Source organism: Phalangium opilio, unplaced genomic scaffold, assembly GCF_054372755.1.
Source record: "Phalangium opilio isolate 3A_F unplaced genomic scaffold, DU_Popi_V2 ptg000082l_1, whole genome shotgun sequence".
NCBI classification, from domain to species: domain Eukaryota; kingdom Metazoa; phylum Arthropoda; class Arachnida; order Opiliones; family Phalangiidae; genus Phalangium; species Phalangium opilio.
In genome coordinates, this window is record NW_028324189.1 from 13588624 (window position 1) to 13609457 (window position 20834).

General features: G+C 38.8%; 1 protein-coding gene and 2 long non-coding RNA genes across 6 annotated transcripts; 2 read left to right on the top strand and 1 right to left on the bottom strand.

Moving 5' to 3' along the window:
* The first annotated feature begins 4533 nt into the window (after positions 1–4533).
* Positions 4534–5576, top strand: LOC149651863 (uncharacterized). Of its 2 annotated transcripts, none has more exons than XR_016371362.1 (2): positions 4534–4580; positions 4661–5576. It is a non-coding gene; the product is annotated as an uncharacterized LOC149651863 (long non-coding RNA). The 2 variants fall into 2 exon arrangements; XR_016371360.1 differs by having other exon boundaries at positions 4666–5576.
* A 1474-nt stretch (positions 5577–7050) lies between these two features.
* LOC149651864 (uncharacterized) lies at positions 7051–7836 on the top strand. The gene is made up of 2 exons (XR_016371363.1): positions 7051–7473; positions 7630–7836. It is a non-coding gene; the product is annotated as an uncharacterized LOC149651864 (long non-coding RNA).
* An 894-nt stretch (positions 7837–8730) lies between these two features.
* Positions 8731–20715, bottom strand: LOC149651865 (uncharacterized). Of its 3 annotated transcripts, none has more exons than XM_089848976.1 (18): positions 20403–20715; positions 20215–20341; positions 19982–20127; positions 19773–19917; positions 19609–19689; positions 19460–19538; positions 19169–19387; positions 18947–19101; positions 13044–13297; positions 11990–12075; positions 11804–11914; positions 11519–11733; positions 11384–11452; positions 11225–11320; positions 11022–11145; positions 10788–10970; positions 10482–10693; positions 8731–10373 (listed from the first exon to the last, which is right to left on the bottom strand). In XM_089848976.1, exons 1-16 carry the CDS (start codon positions 20413–20415, stop codon positions 10848–10850), a joined length of 2043 nt encoding a protein of 680 aa, XP_089705102.1. In that variant the 5' UTR covers positions 20416–20715; the 3' UTR covers positions 8731–10373; positions 10482–10693; positions 10788–10847. The 3 variants fall into 3 exon arrangements, with proteins under 3 accessions (XP_089705102.1, XP_089705100.1, XP_089705101.1); XM_089848974.1 differs by having other exon boundaries at positions 12948–13297; XM_089848975.1 differs by having other exon boundaries at positions 10478–10693; positions 12948–13297.
* Between the last annotated feature and the right edge of the window lie 119 nt (positions 20716–20834).

The window sequence follows — 20834 nt, forward strand, 5'->3', positions numbered from 1 at the left end:
AGGGGTTATTTACTCTTCAAATCAAGTTTACAAATAATTCTGGACTGTGATTTACCAGGGAAATTAAATGTTTTAAGAGGGATTGAAAGGGAGATTGAAATTGGAAGCGTTATCGGCGTGTCACGCGCAGTAGGACCGTCTACCGGATTTCTAGTTTTTAGTACCACTCAAAGCCAAATCAGGGATGTGAAATCTGAGAGAAATAGGGACGCTAACTGTGGAACGGCTTACGTCCGGTGGGACGCGACAAAATGGGGGAGGAATACTCGGAATACGACTTCAATTTGTCCTTGAAATGGGGGAAAAGTAGCTAGAGGGCGCGCGTTTTAGACTCCCTTTTAAGTTTAATTTGATGGACGGCTGTATCGAAGCCGCTTTATTGAAAAGCGTATATAGGGGAAATCAGAGATAGATTTAATTTTATAGTAGGAATGGAGAACAGAGTGATCTGGGCGCGCGTCAAAGTCCCGGACCCCTTCCACGGGACGAAGAGGGGGTATGAAAGAAGAGGCGAGTCATAGCGGCAGAGGTAAAAAGGAAATACGTATTTTTCGCAACGTCATTAAAACGTAGTTTAAGTGAGCCAATAAGATAATTTAAACCATTCGTTACGTGTTGGAGGGAGGGGCTCTTTACTGGGCTATGAGTCGGACTGAAGTAAATACAAACCGTTCTCCATTCCTACTTCTAAAATTAATTCTATCCCTGGAGAAATAAATTCTTCATAAACCGGTTTTTTGGTTTGGCACCAGAAGGGAGGCTCTGGGCACGGATAGCTAGAATCAGAGATTTATTTTCAGGCGGAGAGGACACTATTTATAAAGGCTGGGCTGCTGTTATTTAATTATAGTTGTCGTTGAAAACTTCTATTGATCCTTCAATTTATATATAGATATACCTAGATGTAATAGGTTTTTAGCTTTGAGTATGAAAGACATACTGGTTTTTACGCTTATGCTCTGATAGTGAGTATGTTTGTGCATGGTTTGTGTGTGGATGTTAGATAATCTAAGATCTCTTTAGCTAGGTGTGGTAAGAACTTCATATAGCCCGCAACTGTTGGCCATCACGATTATTACCTTGGCGAGTAAGGAAACGTGAACGCTGCACAACATTAGCGCATACAAAACTAACACTCCCTCTACACACCAGCTAATACGGAATTTTCATTTACGTGACTTGTATATTTTTGTCAACCTGATCGTTTCAAATGATAATGGAAAATTAATGTGGCATCACGATATACTATTTCCTTTCCTACCAAAAATATTGCACGTTTTAAAATATAATTACATTTACAAATGATGTTTTGACGAAGAGCAATAGGTACTGAAAACAAAATGTCATTTCTACTAAAGTGCACTTGGCGTGCACCGTATTTATATTAAAGGGAATGCGAATTTACAATTTCATTTCATGGCTGCGTTCAGTAACGCTCAACGGAGACTCCGTTGAATGCGCATTCACCACTGAAAGATTTTCCGAACTTCCGGTTTGACGTCACGATTGTAAGAGACATCGAAGTCATCAGCTATAAGAGCCGATTACTTCGTTAAGCAACGCAATTTGTGACGTATCAGCAATGGCGGAAACTTATCTCCCTGAAGGATTTCGAGAAGTTAATTTGAGGGATAATTTCAAAAATGTTTATAAAATCGGTCTAGCAGCGACTGAATGCGAAAGAATAATGTCTGATAGTATTATATGAAATTTTTTCGATTATATCTTTGAAGCTTGAAGTTTGGCAAAGTTACTGGTCAGAGTTTTATCATATTTTGGTTAGCAGACCCTCGCATATCCATTTCCATGAACAGTAAGCAGATGACACAACGCAAAGTTTGCAAAAAACCATTCAGTAGCCAAATACGTCACATGACGTCACGTTGATCAACGGAACTCAACGCGTTTGGTCTCCGTTGAGCATTACTGAACGCACCCCATATTTTACCACGAAAGTGATATTTTGATACACTTTTAAGTCTCTACTTTCAAAATATCAAATTTTTAATATAATTGAACCAAAGTTTCTATTTTCAAAATCCATTGAAAAATCACGAAAGCTCAGTTTCGATATGTCAACAATTTTTCCTGTCGAGCTTCTTCGCCCGTTTGATGACATCACTATGACGTGAGGAAAAAAAGCGCGGGAATCCTAAACGCGTCTCGAGCTCGAGCTCGAACTTCTCGCCAGTCTAAACTCTGGGTCTGATAACGGAGAGAGTGGCACCATCTTACGTGAAAAATATATCTGTGACGTTACCCTACTGGAAATGTTTTAGCCTTTCATAAAAAGTGATTTCAAATAATTTCATACGAAGCATTTTCAAATGCATATTGCCAAAGAACTAGAAATCGGAGAAATAAAACCTTGATATTTTTGAATTCACAGAAATTAATTCTACCTTTTGTTATATAAATCAGAGGTTTTTCAAACGAAGCTTCTCATTCCCTTTAATGGTTTTTCTTCAAGCGAAATGAAAGCCAATGACAAAAGGTCGGCCAAGTCGAATTTTTGGTGTGCAAGCTGCGGTTTTAGGGGCACATAACGTAACTCATAAAATGTGACACGTCAGTGTATAGGGGTGTACCTCGTATGAATCTTTCTTGGTTTGACGTCCTTGAACACATGGGTAAAGTTTTTGATTTGTGTCGCCATTTTATGATCTACACTCTCTGAGCGTATGTGGTAAGCCTTGGTTGGTACTTGCTTCTGATTTAGAAATTATACAAATTAGAACCACGTGGCTTTGTTATTTTTATATGTCTAAATTCAATACGAAATTACTAATAGGAAAAATTACGAAGTATCCATATCTTTTGGTAAAAGGTAACAGAATAACTTGAATCGCCACAATGTTCGCATACTTTGCGGGTTTATTTTCTTGTTTTTCACCCAGTGAAACGCGAATAAAAATTAAAGTCGCTTGTCTCAAATGATAATTAAACTAATTAAGCTACATACGATCTAATAAAATAAACTACCACTGTTAAGGAATTGGTGAAAATGGACGAATTAGGTTATTTTGTAGGTGATAAACTTGTGTCAGTTGTGTGTTACAGGTTGGGTGAGGTTATGTGGTTAGACATTTGAAGCGACAATTTCTTTTTATTTATAGGAAAACAATGTTCTAGGTATTGATTTGTGAAAAGCATTTATCGATTTAAGATATTATTTTACTTTCCCACATATATAAATACTAGCTGCATTACCCACGGTGTCACTCGCGTGTAATAAGAACTTCATTAAAATGATATAAAGAATGGGTATCTGATTAGTAATAGTTTTGTAGCACCCTTGGAGCGAAAACACTCGGCGTTGCCCGTCAGCCCGTCGGGACATTTATTATTACTTTTCATGCGGACATTATTCCATAAAGAAGGGTTTTTAAATTTCTGGCCGCCATTTAAAAAGATGGCAACAAATCGAACCCAAAAGACCATTCAGCCCGTCTGGTTGAAACCAGTGTGAAATCGGTTGAAAAGATCGGACTTTGTTGCATAGAGAAGATTTTTCACATTTCCGGGCACCATTTCTTAAGATGGCGGCGGGTTGGAAAAATGTCTCGTAGTACGCGCTTACTACCATGAGTGAATCATATACTCATTTTACTACTTATGAGTAACGTTCCTGCAAATTTTTAGCCTTCTACAGGGCAAGCGGTTTGGGCTGGGCGTTGATTATCAGTCAGTGAGTCAGGACTAAACTGTCTATTGTTAGCGATTACTATTTATGTCTTTGCCATTTTCCAAATTTCACTGAAATAGTCTGCACAACCAATTTTAAATGAGAAAATGACAACTGTCCGATCATTCGTTGAAAACTATTACATTTGGTTATTAGTCTTTTGATGACTCTGTTGTTTTGAAAATGACCATATCGACCAGAAATATAAGTCGCGCGTGGAAAATTAAATTCCGTGAACCTACACAGAAAAAAGTGTGTTAATGATTTGAACACATTTTTGTGTTCAAAAATCAGATTTTGGTTTCTTGATATGTTTAAGTGATGAAAAAGTGTAATTTATTGAACACTTCGCTTAATTTTGGCGTTCAACTTCTAATTTTAGTTTCTATTTGGAAAAATTGTAACAGTTGAACACAAAATCTTAACACTTTCACAATGAACGCATTAAAAATTTAGGAACAGCGAACGCGATCATTTGTTTTCATGTTCTGTAAACCTTGTAGTTGAAGGCGTACTTCGTCGAAGCTTATTCGATATATACTCTGTTCCAGCTTTGGTTCTCAGCACACTCTAAGCTAGATCTCTATGTAACGTAGCTTTGTGCGTGCTGACGACTAAAGCTGGAACAGAGTATACACCGAATAAGGTCCCGTCGGAGATAGGAAGTTGCTTATCATATAGCGTGAAAACCTATTTCCTCACGCGCATTCTTTATATCCATGGTTTTTCTTTGTCGCCCAGGAATGAATTTAAACTTGAAGTAATTATACAATTCAATGATTCAGTGGCGTCGCTAGGCCTTTTTTTCGGGGGGGGGGGGGGGGGGGGGGTAAAGCCCCCTATTCCCCCCCCCCAAATTTCAAACTTAGACCCCTCTAAAATAATCACCAGACTGGTAAGCATATTTTTAAATAATAAATATTTGGAATGCGAATTTAATTTAACTATACGCCTTGAAAACGTTTCTTGGCAAAGCGCAGACGATGAGACGAACTCTCTGACAAAGCATTTTTGCAATTGCATTTACTTATGTTTGGGAAATTTTAATATTCCCTAAAATTCGTCTGCAACCTTTACTGCTGCTAATGTGCTAATAAGAAAACCGATCCCGAAAGTAACAGCACATAAGTTTTGGGCAGGATTTTTAAGCCTTGGCCCTTCAGAATATTAAAGGTGTAATCCTTTTTGTGGGTAAGTTTTAAGTAACTATTACAAGACAAAAATATATTTCAATACTTAATAGTCCTTTTACTAGCAAAATAACTTAAACCTCAGTACAGTAATACCTATTAATTATTAATTACAAGTAAGAAATTCTCGTACATATCTCTCTTGGACTCTAGAATGAGAGAGGTACAGTCGCCGCAATTAAAACCTTTTTTTCTCGCGACGTCTTGTTTCAACAATAAGCCGCAAATCTTTATTAAAACAACAATATACGATAAGTTTTTTTATCAATTGTATCAGATCAATAATTTGCGGCTTATTGTTGAAACAAGACGTCGCGAGAGAGAAAGTTTTTAATTGCGGCGACTGTACTTAACATGTTCGTACACTCTAAGAAAGGGAAGTGTAATTTAAGAAAACACTTTTTTTACACCTTAAAAACACCCAAAGAGAGTTTTATTACCTTGAGTTTTTGTGGGGCCAATTTAAGGTGTAAATTCGGTGTAAAATAAAACTTTTTAAAACCGTTTTGAAATTAAAAATGGAAAATTATAGTACTGCGGGTTTCTTAAATAAGGTCTTTCATTTTCATTAATGTTTTAATATTAAAGTCAATACAAACAGTAAAAAATTATTGAAAAACTTGATTGTTAAGCATTTTTTAAAGATGATATTCATGAAAGAATATATTTTTATCCTTTAAATAAAATTAACAAAGAAATTCGTAATCAGAGGGTATTGTACTTTTGTAAAACACTGCTAAACGTGTTAGGCGACACTCTGAAACGTGTTAGGTGACACTCTTAAAAGCGTCATGCGACACTCTTGCAGTGGGGTCGCTAAGTCTTTTTGGGGGCTTTAGCGCCCCTAAAATTTCAAAGTTAGCCCCCTTAAAATAATCCGTAAATTCTACTAAAAAACTGCTCGTATCCCCTAAAATTTTGTAGCAATATAGTGTAAAAAATTATTATGATAATTTCGTTCAGTTTCATCTTTGTAGAGATGAATTTCAATATCAAACAGTAGTGGGGACTAAAAGCAAACGGAAACTGAACTTATAAAAGACGAGTGAAATTCTTTCATCCACAATTGTCTCATAGTCACTAACTGATCGGTTCCGTACTCTTTATTAATAAAAGTTTGTAAATCTTTAATATACGAATAATAAACTTAAACCCCCCCACCCCCCCCCCCCCAAATTTCAAACCCTACCAACGCTACTGCACTCTTGAAAGTGTTAAGCGATACTCTTAAAAGTATTGTGCGACACAAAAAAACGAGACTATGTTAGTAGGGCGACTACAGACGCCAACTTTTGTGACATGTCTTATCTTTATTTTGAGAATCATTAGAGTAGAAAATGAAATTTTTTTTTAAATATTGTAGAGTAGATTAGGTCAAACGCGTTTCTGGTGCTCGAAAAATTCTTAGTGAAAAGAGATTATTAAATTTAACAAGAACGTTTATATCTACTGCTTGGATATTATGGCCTCCAAAACCAACTTAATACCCGATGAAATTATAGTAATTAAAAACTTTCTGCCTTTTTCAGAGGCTATTAAGTCGGTAAAAATTACCAACTTTTATGCAGTTTCACACTGAATGCTAGAACTAGCATTCAGGGCCGGATTAAGCAATTTTGCACCGGGGGCCGCCCCCTTTAGTCGAAAAAAACAGAACAGCAAATGTCCCTAAGAGGGAATAGTTTAACTCTATGCGCCCCCAACAAGACTTGCGCCCGGGGGCCAGTGCCCCCTCGCCCCCCTCTTAATCCGGCCCTGCAAGCATTGCTTAAAGCGGTATAGTTCTGCATGTAAGAACTTTCCTCTTAATTTAACTCAAAGTGGAACCTTGCTGTGAATATACCACTGATTGCTAATAAACCACCCACTCTTTAAGGTGTTATGAGACACTCTGAAAGGTGATATGCGACACTTTGAAAGGTGTTATGCGACACTCTGAAAGGTGTTATGCGACACTCTGAAAGGTGCTATGCCGCACCCTTTAAAGAATTGCACAACACTCATGTGAGAGTAAAAATTAAGTTTTAGTTCGATATAAGAGTTAAAAAGGTGTTAAACTGCACCTCTGTTGCACCATTTTATAGCACCAATTGCTCCATAAGTGTTATTAAACCCTTTCAGGGGTGTAAATGAACACCTGTAATGATGTCAAATTTGGCCCCAAACTACTTTTAAAGCGGAAATCTGCTCACGATTCGCCCCTAGAGTTGTACTTGTCCGCACAGCTTCAAAAAAATCCAAGAATGTGCTGCCACCTTTAATTTTTAAGGTTGGTTTATGATCAGACCTTTTTTTTCTACCAGTGCTGGACATAAGTTGCCATTTAACAGTTTAGACTTAGAGCAGACGACGGTTTGAAGGCGCGGGCTGTTAACTTCATGTTGTGAAAGGGTGGTTTGTTTTTGATTACTTAGATGGTCTAAACTGAAATGAAGGTGTAAGATTTACTTATTATATTTGAGAATGTTCGGTCACTCGGGAAAAAAATAAAATAGTTTTATATTGAACCCTTGTTTTATACTCTTTTTATTCCAAAATTTTGGTTTGCGGATGTGATCCTACATAGCCACGATATTGAAATGCATTCGTCCTATTTTAGTAAGTATTTAATTTAGTTCAGTGACTTACACTTGGTCTTACTGTGTGCTTATTATAATGATAAACCACAAATACAATACATTGATCCTTTATTGACATTGAAAAGAAATAGATTCACCTTTGCGTTTGACTAATTTAGTTTCATAATTGTAATAGCAAATAAACATGTTTGAGCCCAATTCTGCCACACGTAATCAAAGGGACAACTTACTGTTTCCAATATATAAACAAAGTGAACAAATAAACCAATTACTTTCAAAAATATACATACATTTATATCCAATACTCGAAAATACTCCTCCGCGACGGAAGTCGCAAATATAAATACCACGGACTACAACTACTACTTTGACCTGTTAATTTTCATGTTTAAAGTGAGAAATGGTCTCTTCCCAGAATATGTAATAAACTGGTTCCCAAAGGGAAATAATAATATAAGAACACGTGGAGACAAATATAACTTCTACCCTGAAAGTTGTAACTCGCGCGTTAGAGACAAGAATGTAAAATTTCAAGGCATAAAATGTTGGAATGAACTAGAAAATCACCACAAAATAATAACATCAATAATGCTTTTTAAAGATGCCATGAGCAATCACGTGGCACAGAAATTAAGGCAATGAGGCTGGGATTATCTGTAAACAGGCTCTATACTTTTAATCTAAGTTATTATCCATTACTTTTATTTATTAAATTAACTCTGGACATCATTGTAAATTAGGACTCCACCTTAATGATTGTTCCAATAAAAAGCCAATATTATTATTATTATTGTAAAACCTTGCAAGAAGTTCACCGCGGTATCTGATTCTAAAATAGAAACTCAAAATATGCAATGGAAATATATTTTGAAGTCGGTCAGCAATTCCTTTTCATATACTTTCCACTGGAAAAATCTTGCTCCGCGACAATGGCGCTACTTTCACCTAGTGCAGTTTAAGCTAGGTAGTGTCATTTCATCTGTACCAAGCGACTTGTGGATGTGGAACCCTTTAATTATAGTCATTATTATTGTGGGAGGGGTCACGTCCCACCACTGATGCCAAATGCATATTGTGCACCCTCACTGTAGCTGCAGCAAAGAGGAGAGAAAGAATCAGTATCTAATGCAGGTGTCTATTAAGCCTAATATCACATCTGCTGAGCCGAGTAAGGCTGTAACAGACCAAATCGTACAATCCGTACATTAAAGCTAGTTAGCGGGCCAGAGAAAACATCTTACTACTATAGTCCATTAATTAAGAAATAAATAATACGTTACGTCATTTAGTTCTTTTATTCCAACAGTTTTCCATCTAAGTGAGAGACACCCGTATACCGCCAACAAGCCCAAACCATGCCGCACCTAAATGAAAAGTGACTAAGCGCGTATATTCGGGATCAAAGGTCACAAACGGAAAACGACGCCTCGTGGCGGCGTCCGTTACTTGTTCCCCAAACACATTCAAATATGATAATTATACAGAAATATAAAATGTTACTATCGATAATCCTATTAGGCATAACAAATATATAATTATTAAACAAAATAGTAGTAGGTAAAAATTAGGAAGTAAAATTTTGTATTTAATTTAAATTTAAAAATTGGTTGATATATATGTTCTGACTAGCTGTTACCCGCGGCGTCGCTCGCGTGTAATAAGAACTTCCATCAAAATGATACAAAGAATGGTTAGATTTAACAGATAAATAATATTTTTGTAGCACCGTAGGAGCAAAGGCACTCAGCGTTGCCCGCTAGCCCGTCGGGACATTTTTTTATTATTTTCCACGCGGACATTATTCTATACAGAAGGGTTTTAAGTTTTTGGCCGCCATTTAAAAATATGGCAACAAATCGAACCCGAAAGACCATTCAGCCCGTCTATAGGTTGCCAGTGTACTAAATATTTGTGAAATCGGTTGAAACGCGCGGACTTTGTTGCATGGAGAAGAGTTTACATTTGTGGGCGCCATTTTTTAAGATGGCGGCGAATTGGAAAAATCTTTCTTAGTACGCGCCTACTACTTTTAAGTAACGTTCCTGCAAAGTTTCAGCTTTCTAGGGCAAGCGGTTTGGGCTGGGCGTTGATTATCAGTCTGTCAGTCAGTCAGGACTTTGATTTATATAGATATAGATGGACTAATAATAATAACTAGGCTTTGTCTATGAAGGGATTTCTACACTAAGCCTGTGGCTAGTTTACAGGTGGGTCCCTTTACATTGCATAGAGGGGTGGTGGCTAGCCACTATGCCACAGCATACTAACTAATGGAAAGGAGAAACCGGGTTAGACCGCGGAGGAAAACTCCTTTACAGCGTCTCTTCTCGAGCCTGTATCGCTTGAGATACAAAACGACTCGGGTTCTTTCTTGGTTGCTTGTGGCACAGGAATTTAGGCTTCTCGTTCGACACTGGCGCATCATGTTTCCTTCGTTGACTCCGCTTCCAGGGCGTTCGGTACATTCCTCATCTAGATATGGTAACGGTACATTGGTATGTAGGTCCTTCCGCGCTGATGCCTCCGATGTGGGTAACTCCTCTGGCGCTTCCAATTGCGGGAAGGTATCCGGCCCCTTCATGGTGGTGATACTGAGGAACCTCTCCTCCGATGTCATAAAGCATGAGGGTTATAAAACAAGAAATATGAACTGATGTATTAAGGCCAAGTTTAGAGTCTAATAAGTAATAATACGTTACGTGCTTTGGTTCTCTTTTATTTCAACGGTTGAAGTCCTTTATCGTATGGGGATGTGTTGTCCATCTAAGTGACCAAGGAGACACCGGTATACCGCCAAGTCAGCCCAAACCATGCCGCCCCTAACGTTTACCGACTAGGCGGGTATATGCGGGATGAAAGGTCACCAATGCCAAATGACGCCATCTCGCTGCATCCATTACAAGGTCCCTAGCTCAAGACCTGCAAGGACCATCAACAAACTGTTTCGTCAGTTTCAGGCCATCAATATCAAGCCAGAGCTGATACTAAATAGCAGTGATTCTGTCATGTAGGCACCATCTTACCTACCCGTTGGTGATGGGGACGACTATCGTTGGTCCAAAGAAGAGGGTGGTGATGGATTTGTCAGGTGTCTTATGTGTTGGATCCCAAGCCTTTGTTGGGTCTCTTATGTCTAGGATCCCAAGCCGTTGTTGGGTCTCTTATGTCTAGGATCCCAAGCCTAATAAGCGTCGATTCCTCAGCATTCCAACTGTCGAAACCTATTATTTCGTGGATTGCTGAAGTTTATTTTTGACATTAGAAAAGTGATTTCATTTCCCTTCAAGGACTGACAGTGCACGATGACCACAAATTTCCCTTCCTATGACTTACTAGTGATTAGGGTGGTGGGGGGTCGCTCTGCGGTCATTTCCCAAGAAATTTAGTTATTATTTAAAATCGAGATATCTGTTTCTCTCTTAATTCCTCCTTTGAAGGGGCTTCTACCATTCCTCTGGTTTTGGCAATCCTTAACGGGTGATCAGCATCCAGTGGTACTTTTTGTTTCAATGACCCCTAGAAATCATAATAAATTTATAGCTGAAAAAGAACAGATTTTATTTTTACCTTGAAGTTTTCCCTCTGTTCAAAAATGATCCGCATTAATTCCGGAATATAAGAATATTTTTTCTTCTCATATATTGGCACAATGTACCACGCCTTCGTTCGTTTACTGTAGGCACGTGTATCTCTGGAATCCACACATTTATGACCGTTATGCTTATTTCACAAACACATAGGCTATAATAAGTATATTAATGAAATTTTACTTTGGCTGTCCATCTTGTCTACAAGCCCGAGGCCTTCCACAGTGCTTGTTGTGGTCTATGGCGGCTAATTTAATCCTTATTTGGTAGCCCCAGTAGCTACATCACAGACAAAAATTACTATGTCAACATGGTAAACGATGGAAACAAAGTTAGACATACCCAAAAGCGATTCTTTTTGGGGCATACATTAGAATTAGACTGTGGTAACTTTCGAGAAAGCCTGTGTGCCTGTAACAAACAAGATTTGCGAGTGATGAATGGTGGTACAGTTCATCTCTAGGTACTCACGCATACCTAAAGTTTGTGAAGTATCCCATATTTTTCAAGAGGTACTTCCTCATAACTTCGCTTCTTAATTTTAAGAAAGTGGGAGAGTTGGCTTGTAACCAGGAGTGTTTTTCCAGCTGCTCTTCAGTTAAAGGTTCATGGTCGCAATGATTGAACATGCCTATCTCCAAGTGCCACTCATGCTCGTTGATAACATGGTGGAGACAAGTCAACCACAAACTCTATAAATATTTGGATTTCAATTGACCACCTGTTCTTCAAGATTCATTCAAGGTAATCATAGCACAATACCTTCATAGTGAAGACCTGTCCTTGACAATTTTTGGAGCACCACCAGAAATGATTACGTAGTAGAGGAGCCCAGTGACATAAATCTCTATGTTCTTTAGATTTCAGTCCAATCTACATGAAACAAGTTCTGTTTCATTCACTTGATAAAGGGTGTGACAAGAGATTTAAAAATGGAATCATATTTACTTCGTTCAATCTCTTTAAAATTATTTTGCCACCATGCCACGTGTCCCACGAGTGTTTTACACCTGGCAAACAAGAATCCTCCTTCCCTACGAATTTTTTTTCATAAATATACCATGCATTCTAAAATCGCCAAATGTTAATGTCGTGCTTCAAACTAACTTAGCTCAGCTGCAGAGTTGCCAGATAAGTTTTGCAGATCCCGCCCAACCCAAGCGGAAAGCAGCCCAAATTACCGCCCAAACAAAAATTTTGTTTTTGCAAAAAACCGCCCAATTTCCGCCCAATAAAGAAAGTCTTTTTAACAATAAGCCAGGTTATTAACTTACAATATAAACATATTTAATAGACAGCAAAAACGTTTTTGTAGACAGTAATATCATAAACTTGTTTAGTTACAGTAGTTTCCCTGATACACTGTCCAGAGAATACGGTATTAACTTCGTTTTCATTTTTCAAATATTTCTTAGCTTAAAAATGTGTTCATTTTTTATTAGATTTTAGACATTTCGACTAGTAGAATCCCTAAATTAACTTCGTAAACCCTCTAATGCTAAAAATGCATTTTATAATTTTTTTTTAATTTTATAATTGTAGCGCTCCCCGTTTTTAAAATGCCAGTCTACCATTCGCGAATTTCCCGCCTAGAGTTTTCAATCCAGTCCGCTACTAGGGGCTAGGAGCCTAGGGCCTAGAGGCACTGCGTGTTAGATGAATGGGGGAAGGTAGCTAAAGTGGCACAGAACAGAATGAATCTCACGAGTTCCGAGTGGCCGGCCGAACCCCTCCTCCCTTCACTGAATCACTGCGCTTACCCGTAACCGCCGACTCGCAGACCGAGACCGGCAGAAACCTTACCAAAATACCAGCCCAAAAAACCGCCTTCCGCCCAACCATTTTTTTCCCGCTACATAGATCAAAAACAAGCCCAATTTGGGCGGGAAACCGCCCAACTGGCAACTCTGCTCAGCTGAAATTGAAGAATGAGCATCTGTGACGACTTCCAGCACTTTGACATTGTGTTGGGCGCCAAGCTCCAGAACCTCTTTGGAAGCACCTTTGAAAGCCAGGAGCTCCATGTTCGGGCTTTTCCCTTCAGCGTGTCGAACGTCTTTGTTGGATATAGTTAAGATTTTCTTTGATTCAGTATCTGCCAAAGTGTAAGTGCAAAACATGGCGGAATGCCCTGGACTGTCCATCCTTCCATCTCCAGCTACTACAAGTTCTTTTCCCGACAATTCTTCGAAAGTTTCTTTTTGCGTCCTCTCCCAGAAAACATCAACAGCTGGCTTCAAAAAATGAAGCTGATAGCTGATGGTGAAAAACAATTTCATGCCCAATTTAATAATAATGATATATGCTCGCTAGCGAGAACTCCCCAGTCTCCATGTCTATATATCGTTTTCTCTAAAGGTGTGAGGGGATGAATTTTATCTAGCCCCCTTTATTTTATTATTCTCAAACAAGGCAAAAATCATTTTGCATTAGTCCGTGTGCTTCCAATGTGCTAAGGTTGTACATCACCCAACAACGATCTAAGGCTATAGACTAGTAACGGACTACTGGTAGAGGGGGTGTAGACGGTGTATCCCTCCCTCTGGTCGCGCTCTTGTATCAGGGACTACTTTGCGCGCCCAGTAGGGGGATTACACTGAGCTAAGAGATAAAAGGGTGTGACGATTGCATACTTAGTGGCATTACTCATAGAGTAATGTCAGTTCTACGTATGCAAACGTCATACCCTTCTATCTCTTAGCTCAGTGTCACCCCCCTACCAGGCACGTACTGTATCCCCTCTTACAAAAGCGCGCTTAGAGGGAGGGATACACCGTCTAATCCTCTCTCTACTCTATACATTGGCTCGCATACACTATACAGTTACGAAAAGTGCCACATAAACTTGAGAAATCCATGCCCAATTCAATACACCAAAATACAGTGACCACGACACTATAAGGTGCCATTTCTAGTTTAGTTTACATTTTTTCTCTTTACGTAAATCGTATAAAATCAACACAATCAGAAATAAACCCTCGCAGTAACCAATTTCAGTTTTTCTTTGCCAAAAAAAAAAATAAATCCATCAACTTACGGGTCTATTGAACGTGAACTTGATGTCTATGTAATTTAGAAAGGAACCCCACCGTATCGAATCACCCCTCAGTGAGAGAAGGCTTTCTATACATGTATATGTATACAACAAGATGGCCCAAGGGCTGGGCCTTAATACTAATTTTACACGCCTCACGTGACCCCCCGTATAGTTGATCTCCAATAAATCGTACAACTAAAAATATGTCTGAAACACAATCGTGTATGCCCTTAATTTCTAATAACGTCACATTTCAAATAATATTAATGAAACTAAATTGTGCACCCCACTAAAGAATAATTTTTAAAAACCATACGAATCAAATAATGTATCTAAAACAAAATCCTGGATCCCCTAAACCAGAAATCACTATGACCGTAAACCGTCCCCTCTATTTTACGAAACCTAACCTAACCATCCAGCATAATCTCTGATGTATCACGCGCACAAAGTGCAGTAGTGTACGAAAATTATCAACTTGTTTCTTTCACTCAAAAAAGCCCGCGAGATTGAAACTAACTTTCTTTCCTCTCTCTCTCCTCTCCGAGCGGGATTCCCCCTCTCCTCCTTCCCCCTCTCACTAATATACCAGGCAGGCAGCGGAGCTTCGTTTCCCTCCGATCTGGGGTTCCCTCTCTCTTCGTATCGCCATCGCGTACGCTAGCGATCTCACTCCCCCCCGCACGCTTTCGTTTTCCCTCTCTCTCTCTCTCATCGTAAGCTTTCGTTGTAGGATTTTCTTTTCAGTGTTATGTCTTCGAAGTTAGTAATATCATTAGATTTTTAATATAATTTTAATAATCATGGGTTTTAAAAGGTTTTGAGTGCTTTTAATGGATAGTAAAACCGTAACTGAAGTCTCCAGTTTTGTTTTGACTGTACTTCAGTTTTTTACCCAACACCAACGCTATGACAAATTTGTAGTAGGAAAACAGTAAAAAGACATTGCTTTCATTTCAAAAGCATCGGAAAGCTAAAAATTCTTTAACCAATGTCCTTGTCTGTCCCTTGAGTCAATAAGTTTATTGGTCCTGACTTTGTAACCCCCCCCCCCCTAAATTGCAACCATACTGTCCTTCTAAAAGAAAAAGGTTTCCCATAGCTTCTCGTATACAAAATAACTAAGTGAATGCTTTTAGCACAACAATAAAAACTTGGGGCAACCAACAAGAGGAGCTGATAAGCCTCACTATAATTATATCGAGGGCTAATCACTATCAGATTTCGTGTTCAAAGCGAGGGGTTAGTCATTCTCCAAAATTTTGTACACCCGATTTCTGATTTCTGAATTTTTATGTGAATTCCGTTGATTACTGAATGAATTTCTTGGTTTCCGTGATTACGATTATTTTAGGTGATTTCCATAATCTTTACAATGATTTCCCGTTATTGCCGCAGATTACTCGAGATTACTACTTGAATTCCACTGATTACTCGTGATTACTATTTGAATTCCACTGATTACTCGTGATTACTATTTGAATTCCACTGATTACTCGTGATTACTTTTTGAATTCCACTGATTACTCGTGATTACTATTTGAATTCCACTGATTACTCGTGATTACTATTTGAATTCCACTGATTACTCGTGATTACTATTTGAATTCCACTGATTACTCGTGATTACTATTTGAATTCCACTGATTACTCGTGATTACTATTTGAATTCCACTGATTACTCGTGATTACTATTTGAATTCCACTGATTACTCCATTTCAACTGATTACGATTTTTATTTTGGATTTTCGAATTCCTCGATTGATTATGCGTGATTATTTGACGAAATATGTGATTACCGAGATGATTACAAAAGATTACTAGGAAATCATGTGATTATTTCTGATTCTCTCAATATTCCATGTGATTTCCAGTGATTATCGGAGATTTCTGATTACTCACAAAATTGATTATGATTACTTATGATTTTCTTAGAATTCTAGAAATCAAGTAATCGATTTCGGCGGTTTTGTACACCTGATTACTCAAGTGACTAGCCCCTCGTCGCCGAAGCACTGTAGGCACGCACGATTCGCGAAGCGGCTCGAGTATCGGAGTATCACCGAGACAGTTACAGTCCGACACGACACCGTAAAACTCAAGCCTCGGCCGCGTAATAATGTAAACAAACTTCTCTGACTTTTTCTCTCTCGGTTGCGCCGATTGCGCATGTGCGCCACGCTCTTAGAGAGCCACTAGCACTGGTAACGTTTTTGAAAGGGGGGCTCACGGAGAATTTGGTCTCTCCGAGAAACGAATTGAAAGCGCGACGTAGAGAGAGAACTGCCTGGCTGCCTGCCTGCCGTGCCGGGTATATAGTGAGAGGGGGAGGAGGGAGACGGGCGTCTCGCCCGGAGAGGAGAGAGAGAGGAAAGAAATGTAGTTTAAATTTCGCGGGCTTTTTGAATGCAGAGGCATAGTGAATTGATAGAAACTACTTCCCCTTTCCTCTCTCCCGAGCGAAGGGTCTTTGGGGAGGGGGGAGGGAGGGAGGTTGGTAGGGGAAAAACATGTTTATTGGGAGAGAGAGCTTTCAGCAAGGAGGATATATATTAGGCCTTTTTAAAAAGTTCCCTGTACAAACGATGTAATGGGGGAGGAAAGCGGAGATGGATGGCATTTTTCCCTCCCGCGTTTCTGCGCGCGCCCCATGTGAAACGTCATTTTTTAAATCGCCTATTATACAGTCTCCTTGGTCTCCGGCCTTCTATCAATTCACGGTAGTAATAGCATGCGCTTGAGGAAATTTGTTTTCACGCTATAGGATAGGCAACACCCTATCTCGGACGGCATCTTATTCTGTATATACTCTGTTACAACATCGGTTGTCAGCACGCGTAAAGCTAGGTCTCTATGCAACCTAGATTTATGCGTGCTGACAATAGACAAAAAACTTGAGGATCTTCAGGATTTAAAATAAGCGCGAGTTTTTTTAGCACAAGTGCACGGACATCTAGGCCTTAGTTTCAAATACGTGTAGTAGGCTGTAGGCAATTTCACACTTATTTGAAACTAGGGCCTAGAGTGCACTGGAGCTAAAAAAACTGGCGGATATTTTAGATCCTGAAGTTTTTGTCTCTTGACAGCACGTACAAAGCTACGTCACATACAGACGTGGGTTTGCGCGTGCTGACAACCGATGTTGTAACAGAGTATATACAGAATAGGGTCTTTGCGCCTGACGTCAAGTTACCTTCCCCCTTTCCTCTCCCCTTGCCGGCTGCCCGCTCTGGGCACGTTAGGACGCCATGTTGACATCCCCTGAAAACCGGTTTTCGCCCCGTATTTCTTCTCCCTTTTTACTCTCGCGGAAACACCCTATAAGCTGCCGTCGAAGATAGGGAGTTGCCTATCCTGTAGAGTGAAAACAAATTTCCTCACGCGCATTCTTTATCCATGGTAATAGTTTCAAAAAGAGGGCTAAAAAATTGGGAATTTAATTTTTGTTAAAAGGAGTCTTTTCATGAACTCCTTCGGTGGAACGGTAAGAACACCCTTCATCTCTACCCCCCCCCCCCCCGCAAAATATTCTCTTCGCGGGAGGGATGAACACCCTTCGGCCACGCTTTCCTCCCCCAGCAACATATGGATTTTATTTAAAGGCCAATATCAAAAAGGGACCGGCAGACTAAGCCCCCCCCCCATCATTTTTTGACAGCCACGCTTTTGATGGAATCTGATGGGGTAGAACTACAATATTTTTGGTCTCAGGCTCTAAATCCAGTGACACACTGAGACATTTCGTGAATTTCAAGTTCGTCCGCCAAACACCAATGTATCACTTGTGTGTAAAATGCATATGCTTTTTGGCTTGAAAGGCTAAATTTTCAGTCTGCAACTGGCTTTAGGAATTTAAAGCGTATATTTATTTAGAATATATTAATTTATGTGATTAAAAAAGCCTAATTTTAATGAAATAGTATAATTTTAATTGCAATTAGGCTTTTTTAATCATATAAATATAAATTAATATATTCTAAATAAATATACGCTTTAAATTCCTAAAGCCAGTTGCAGACTGAAAACCGGTTTTCAGGGGATGTCAACATGGCGTCCTAACGTGCCCAGAGCGGGCAGCCGGCAAGGGGAGAGGAAAGGGGGAAGGTAACTTGACGTCAGGCGCAAAGACCCTATTCTGTATATACTCTGTTACAACATCGGTTGTCAGCACGCGCAAACCCACGTCTGTATGTGACGTAGCTTTGTACGTGCTGTCAAGAGACAAAAACTTCAGGATCTAAAATATCAGCCAGTTTTTTTAGCTCCACTGCACTCTAGGCCCTAGTTTCAAATAAGTGTGAAATTGCCTACAGCCTATTACACGTATTTGAAACTAAGGCCTAGAGGTCCGTGCACTCGTGCTAAAAAACTCGCGCTTATTTTAAATCCCGAAGATCCTCAAGTTTTTGTCTCTTGTCAGCACGCGCAAAGCTACGTTACCTAGAGACTGTATGGCTAGTGTACCCGCCTATCCATTACTACTTCTAATTTCCTAGACTTTTCCAGGTCGTGTACAAACCCTGCGGTACCACTAGAAAATCGTAAACGCAGGTGTGGGGTAAGCCATTGTTTTTAAAAATTTGTAAAAAACTATAAAAGGAAATTGAATTTCTATCTTGAAGGACGCTTATTTTGTAATTCTCTTCAAAACTATAATCAGCAAAAGAGGAGGAGGGCTGTGACAGGATGTAGATCATATTAAAAAAAAGGGAAGAAAAGTTTTTGGGCAGAATCTTTGTAGGCATGATGAAAAGTACTCTATGGAGTACTTCTCTCCTTATAATAGGATAGGGCTCTAACAGAGTAGCTTCTCTGAATGGACGTTACAGAATGGGGCCCAGCACCATAAAGAAAAAGAGTGAATTACCTGAAAAAGGTGTCTTTTCCAAAAAAATGTACATTGGAATGTTGCATAAATAACGCCACTTTTCCATACTGGTTACCAGAGAGAACTATTGAACTTGCAAGTGATAAATTTCCAGCATAGAGACCGTGAAAATTGGGTTGGCTTTCCCATTTGCCCTATAAGTGTTGAGATATACCTTAGGCATTTGTGGTTGAAAGAAAACAATGGAAATCTACTAATTACCTTAGCATGTTTTCCACCTGATCCTTCGCAACAATTCCACGTATAAATGAAGGCGGTAGCTCGCCTATGAACTTTGTAGGTGATGGCTGATTTGCAATATTGGCACTTTGTTCCAAAAGCTTTTTGAACAAGAGATGTCAGAAAAGGAGTAAACACAAAACACATAGGTTCCCTTATTATTTCTTCAGCCGTTAGATGTTTAGGTTTTTGCGGCACAGGCTAAAAAGAGTAACATATAAGTATTAATTTGAAATTATAAGAAGATTGAAGAATTAAAGTGGGAGAACTTACTTCATTGTACTCAATTATTAATTCTTCATAATCAGCATCTTTATCGTCATCTTCCGTAAAATCATTTTCTCCTTCATTACTATAAGTGTTTGCGGAGATTTAGGAAAATTTCTAACAAATTAATTAAACAATATTCCAAAAAATATTACTCTAGATTTTCAAGTTCGTCTCCCAATGCCTCCTGCTCTACTTCATCAGCGTCTCTTTCCATTTCATCTCCATCTTCCTCCCTGAATTAAGTTTGCCCAAATTAGAAAGAACCAAGATTGTAGGATTGTTTTAAGTTTAACACAAATGAAAAGGGCATGTTTACTTTTCAAGCTCTTCCTCCTCTTCCATTTCCACTTCAAATAAGGTACGTTTTGCCCGTTTTGTTGGAGTTCTTTTAACAGGCGTATTAGCCAATGGTGACTCCATAGCCAAACCTAGCCTCTTATAGGTAGGAGTCTCTGGTTTATCTGCAAATAAAAGAAAAAATAAACTCCCGGGCTTAGTTAGGTGAATAAAGCATTGAATATCTACCTTTTGGTGTCACACGCCGATAATGTCTTTGAGGAGGAAACCCTGGAGATGTCATCATCTCAAATGTGGTAATGGGGTCAGTTTGAGTAATTTTCTCAGTGGTATCAAACACACTTTGGGTCCATTTATGACACATTTCCCCCTGGCTTGTTTTCAATAAACATATAAATATATATTAGCCAACAACATAATAATTACTGTGAAAAAGAGGGTTGGGGGCCTCAAAAACTTACTGCAGTTTGTCAAGCAGGAATGTCACAAATTTATCATTTTGTGATCCTATTCCCAAACCCCACCGATTCTTCTCCGTTGTCCATCTTTCAAAAACTGCTTTACTAAGCTTAATTCTATGGATAGGTTCTGCAAAACATAATGGATTTCTAATTTGTCTGACAGTAATTGGTTTAGTTAAATTTTTTACCTTTAGTCGCCATAGTATCTTTACTTATAAATGAATTTCCAAAGCCAAAATTTGAAAGTTTCCTAAGCCTTGGTCAAAACAAACGTTTCACTCACTGTGATATTTTCCTAAACTACAAAATATTTTCTAATATTTCAGTTACTAGTACTATTAATTCTTAAATTATGTTATGAAAATTATAATAAATGTAACAAAAAATTATAAAAACAGCAACAAATTCGTGTCAACTTTATATTCAAATCGTAACGAACTAGTCTAGTACAGCTCTCTACGACAGCAAAGTTAGAATGAATTTCAAACTTAGAAAACCGTTGCGAAAACCTGATGAAACCGAATCCTGAAAGAAAAAGACGCGACAATATACCCTAAACGGACGCCCTACGCGCGGGTTCTAGCAAGCCATGATTGATATTGTATTGGACAGTCCAGAAT

Bases quoted from the DNA above. Each gene is read 5' to 3' on its own strand.
- LOC149651865 (XM_089848974.1), bottom strand. The intron at 19,539-19,608 runs GTAATATTTTTT...AAACACTTATAG, and splicing joins GACGAACTTGAAAATCTAGA to TAATGAAGGAGAAAATGATT. The intron at 12,076-12,947 runs GTTGCCAGTTGG...AAAAATTCGTAG, and splicing joins TTCAATTTCAGCTGAGCAGA to GGAAGGAGGATTCTTGTTTG.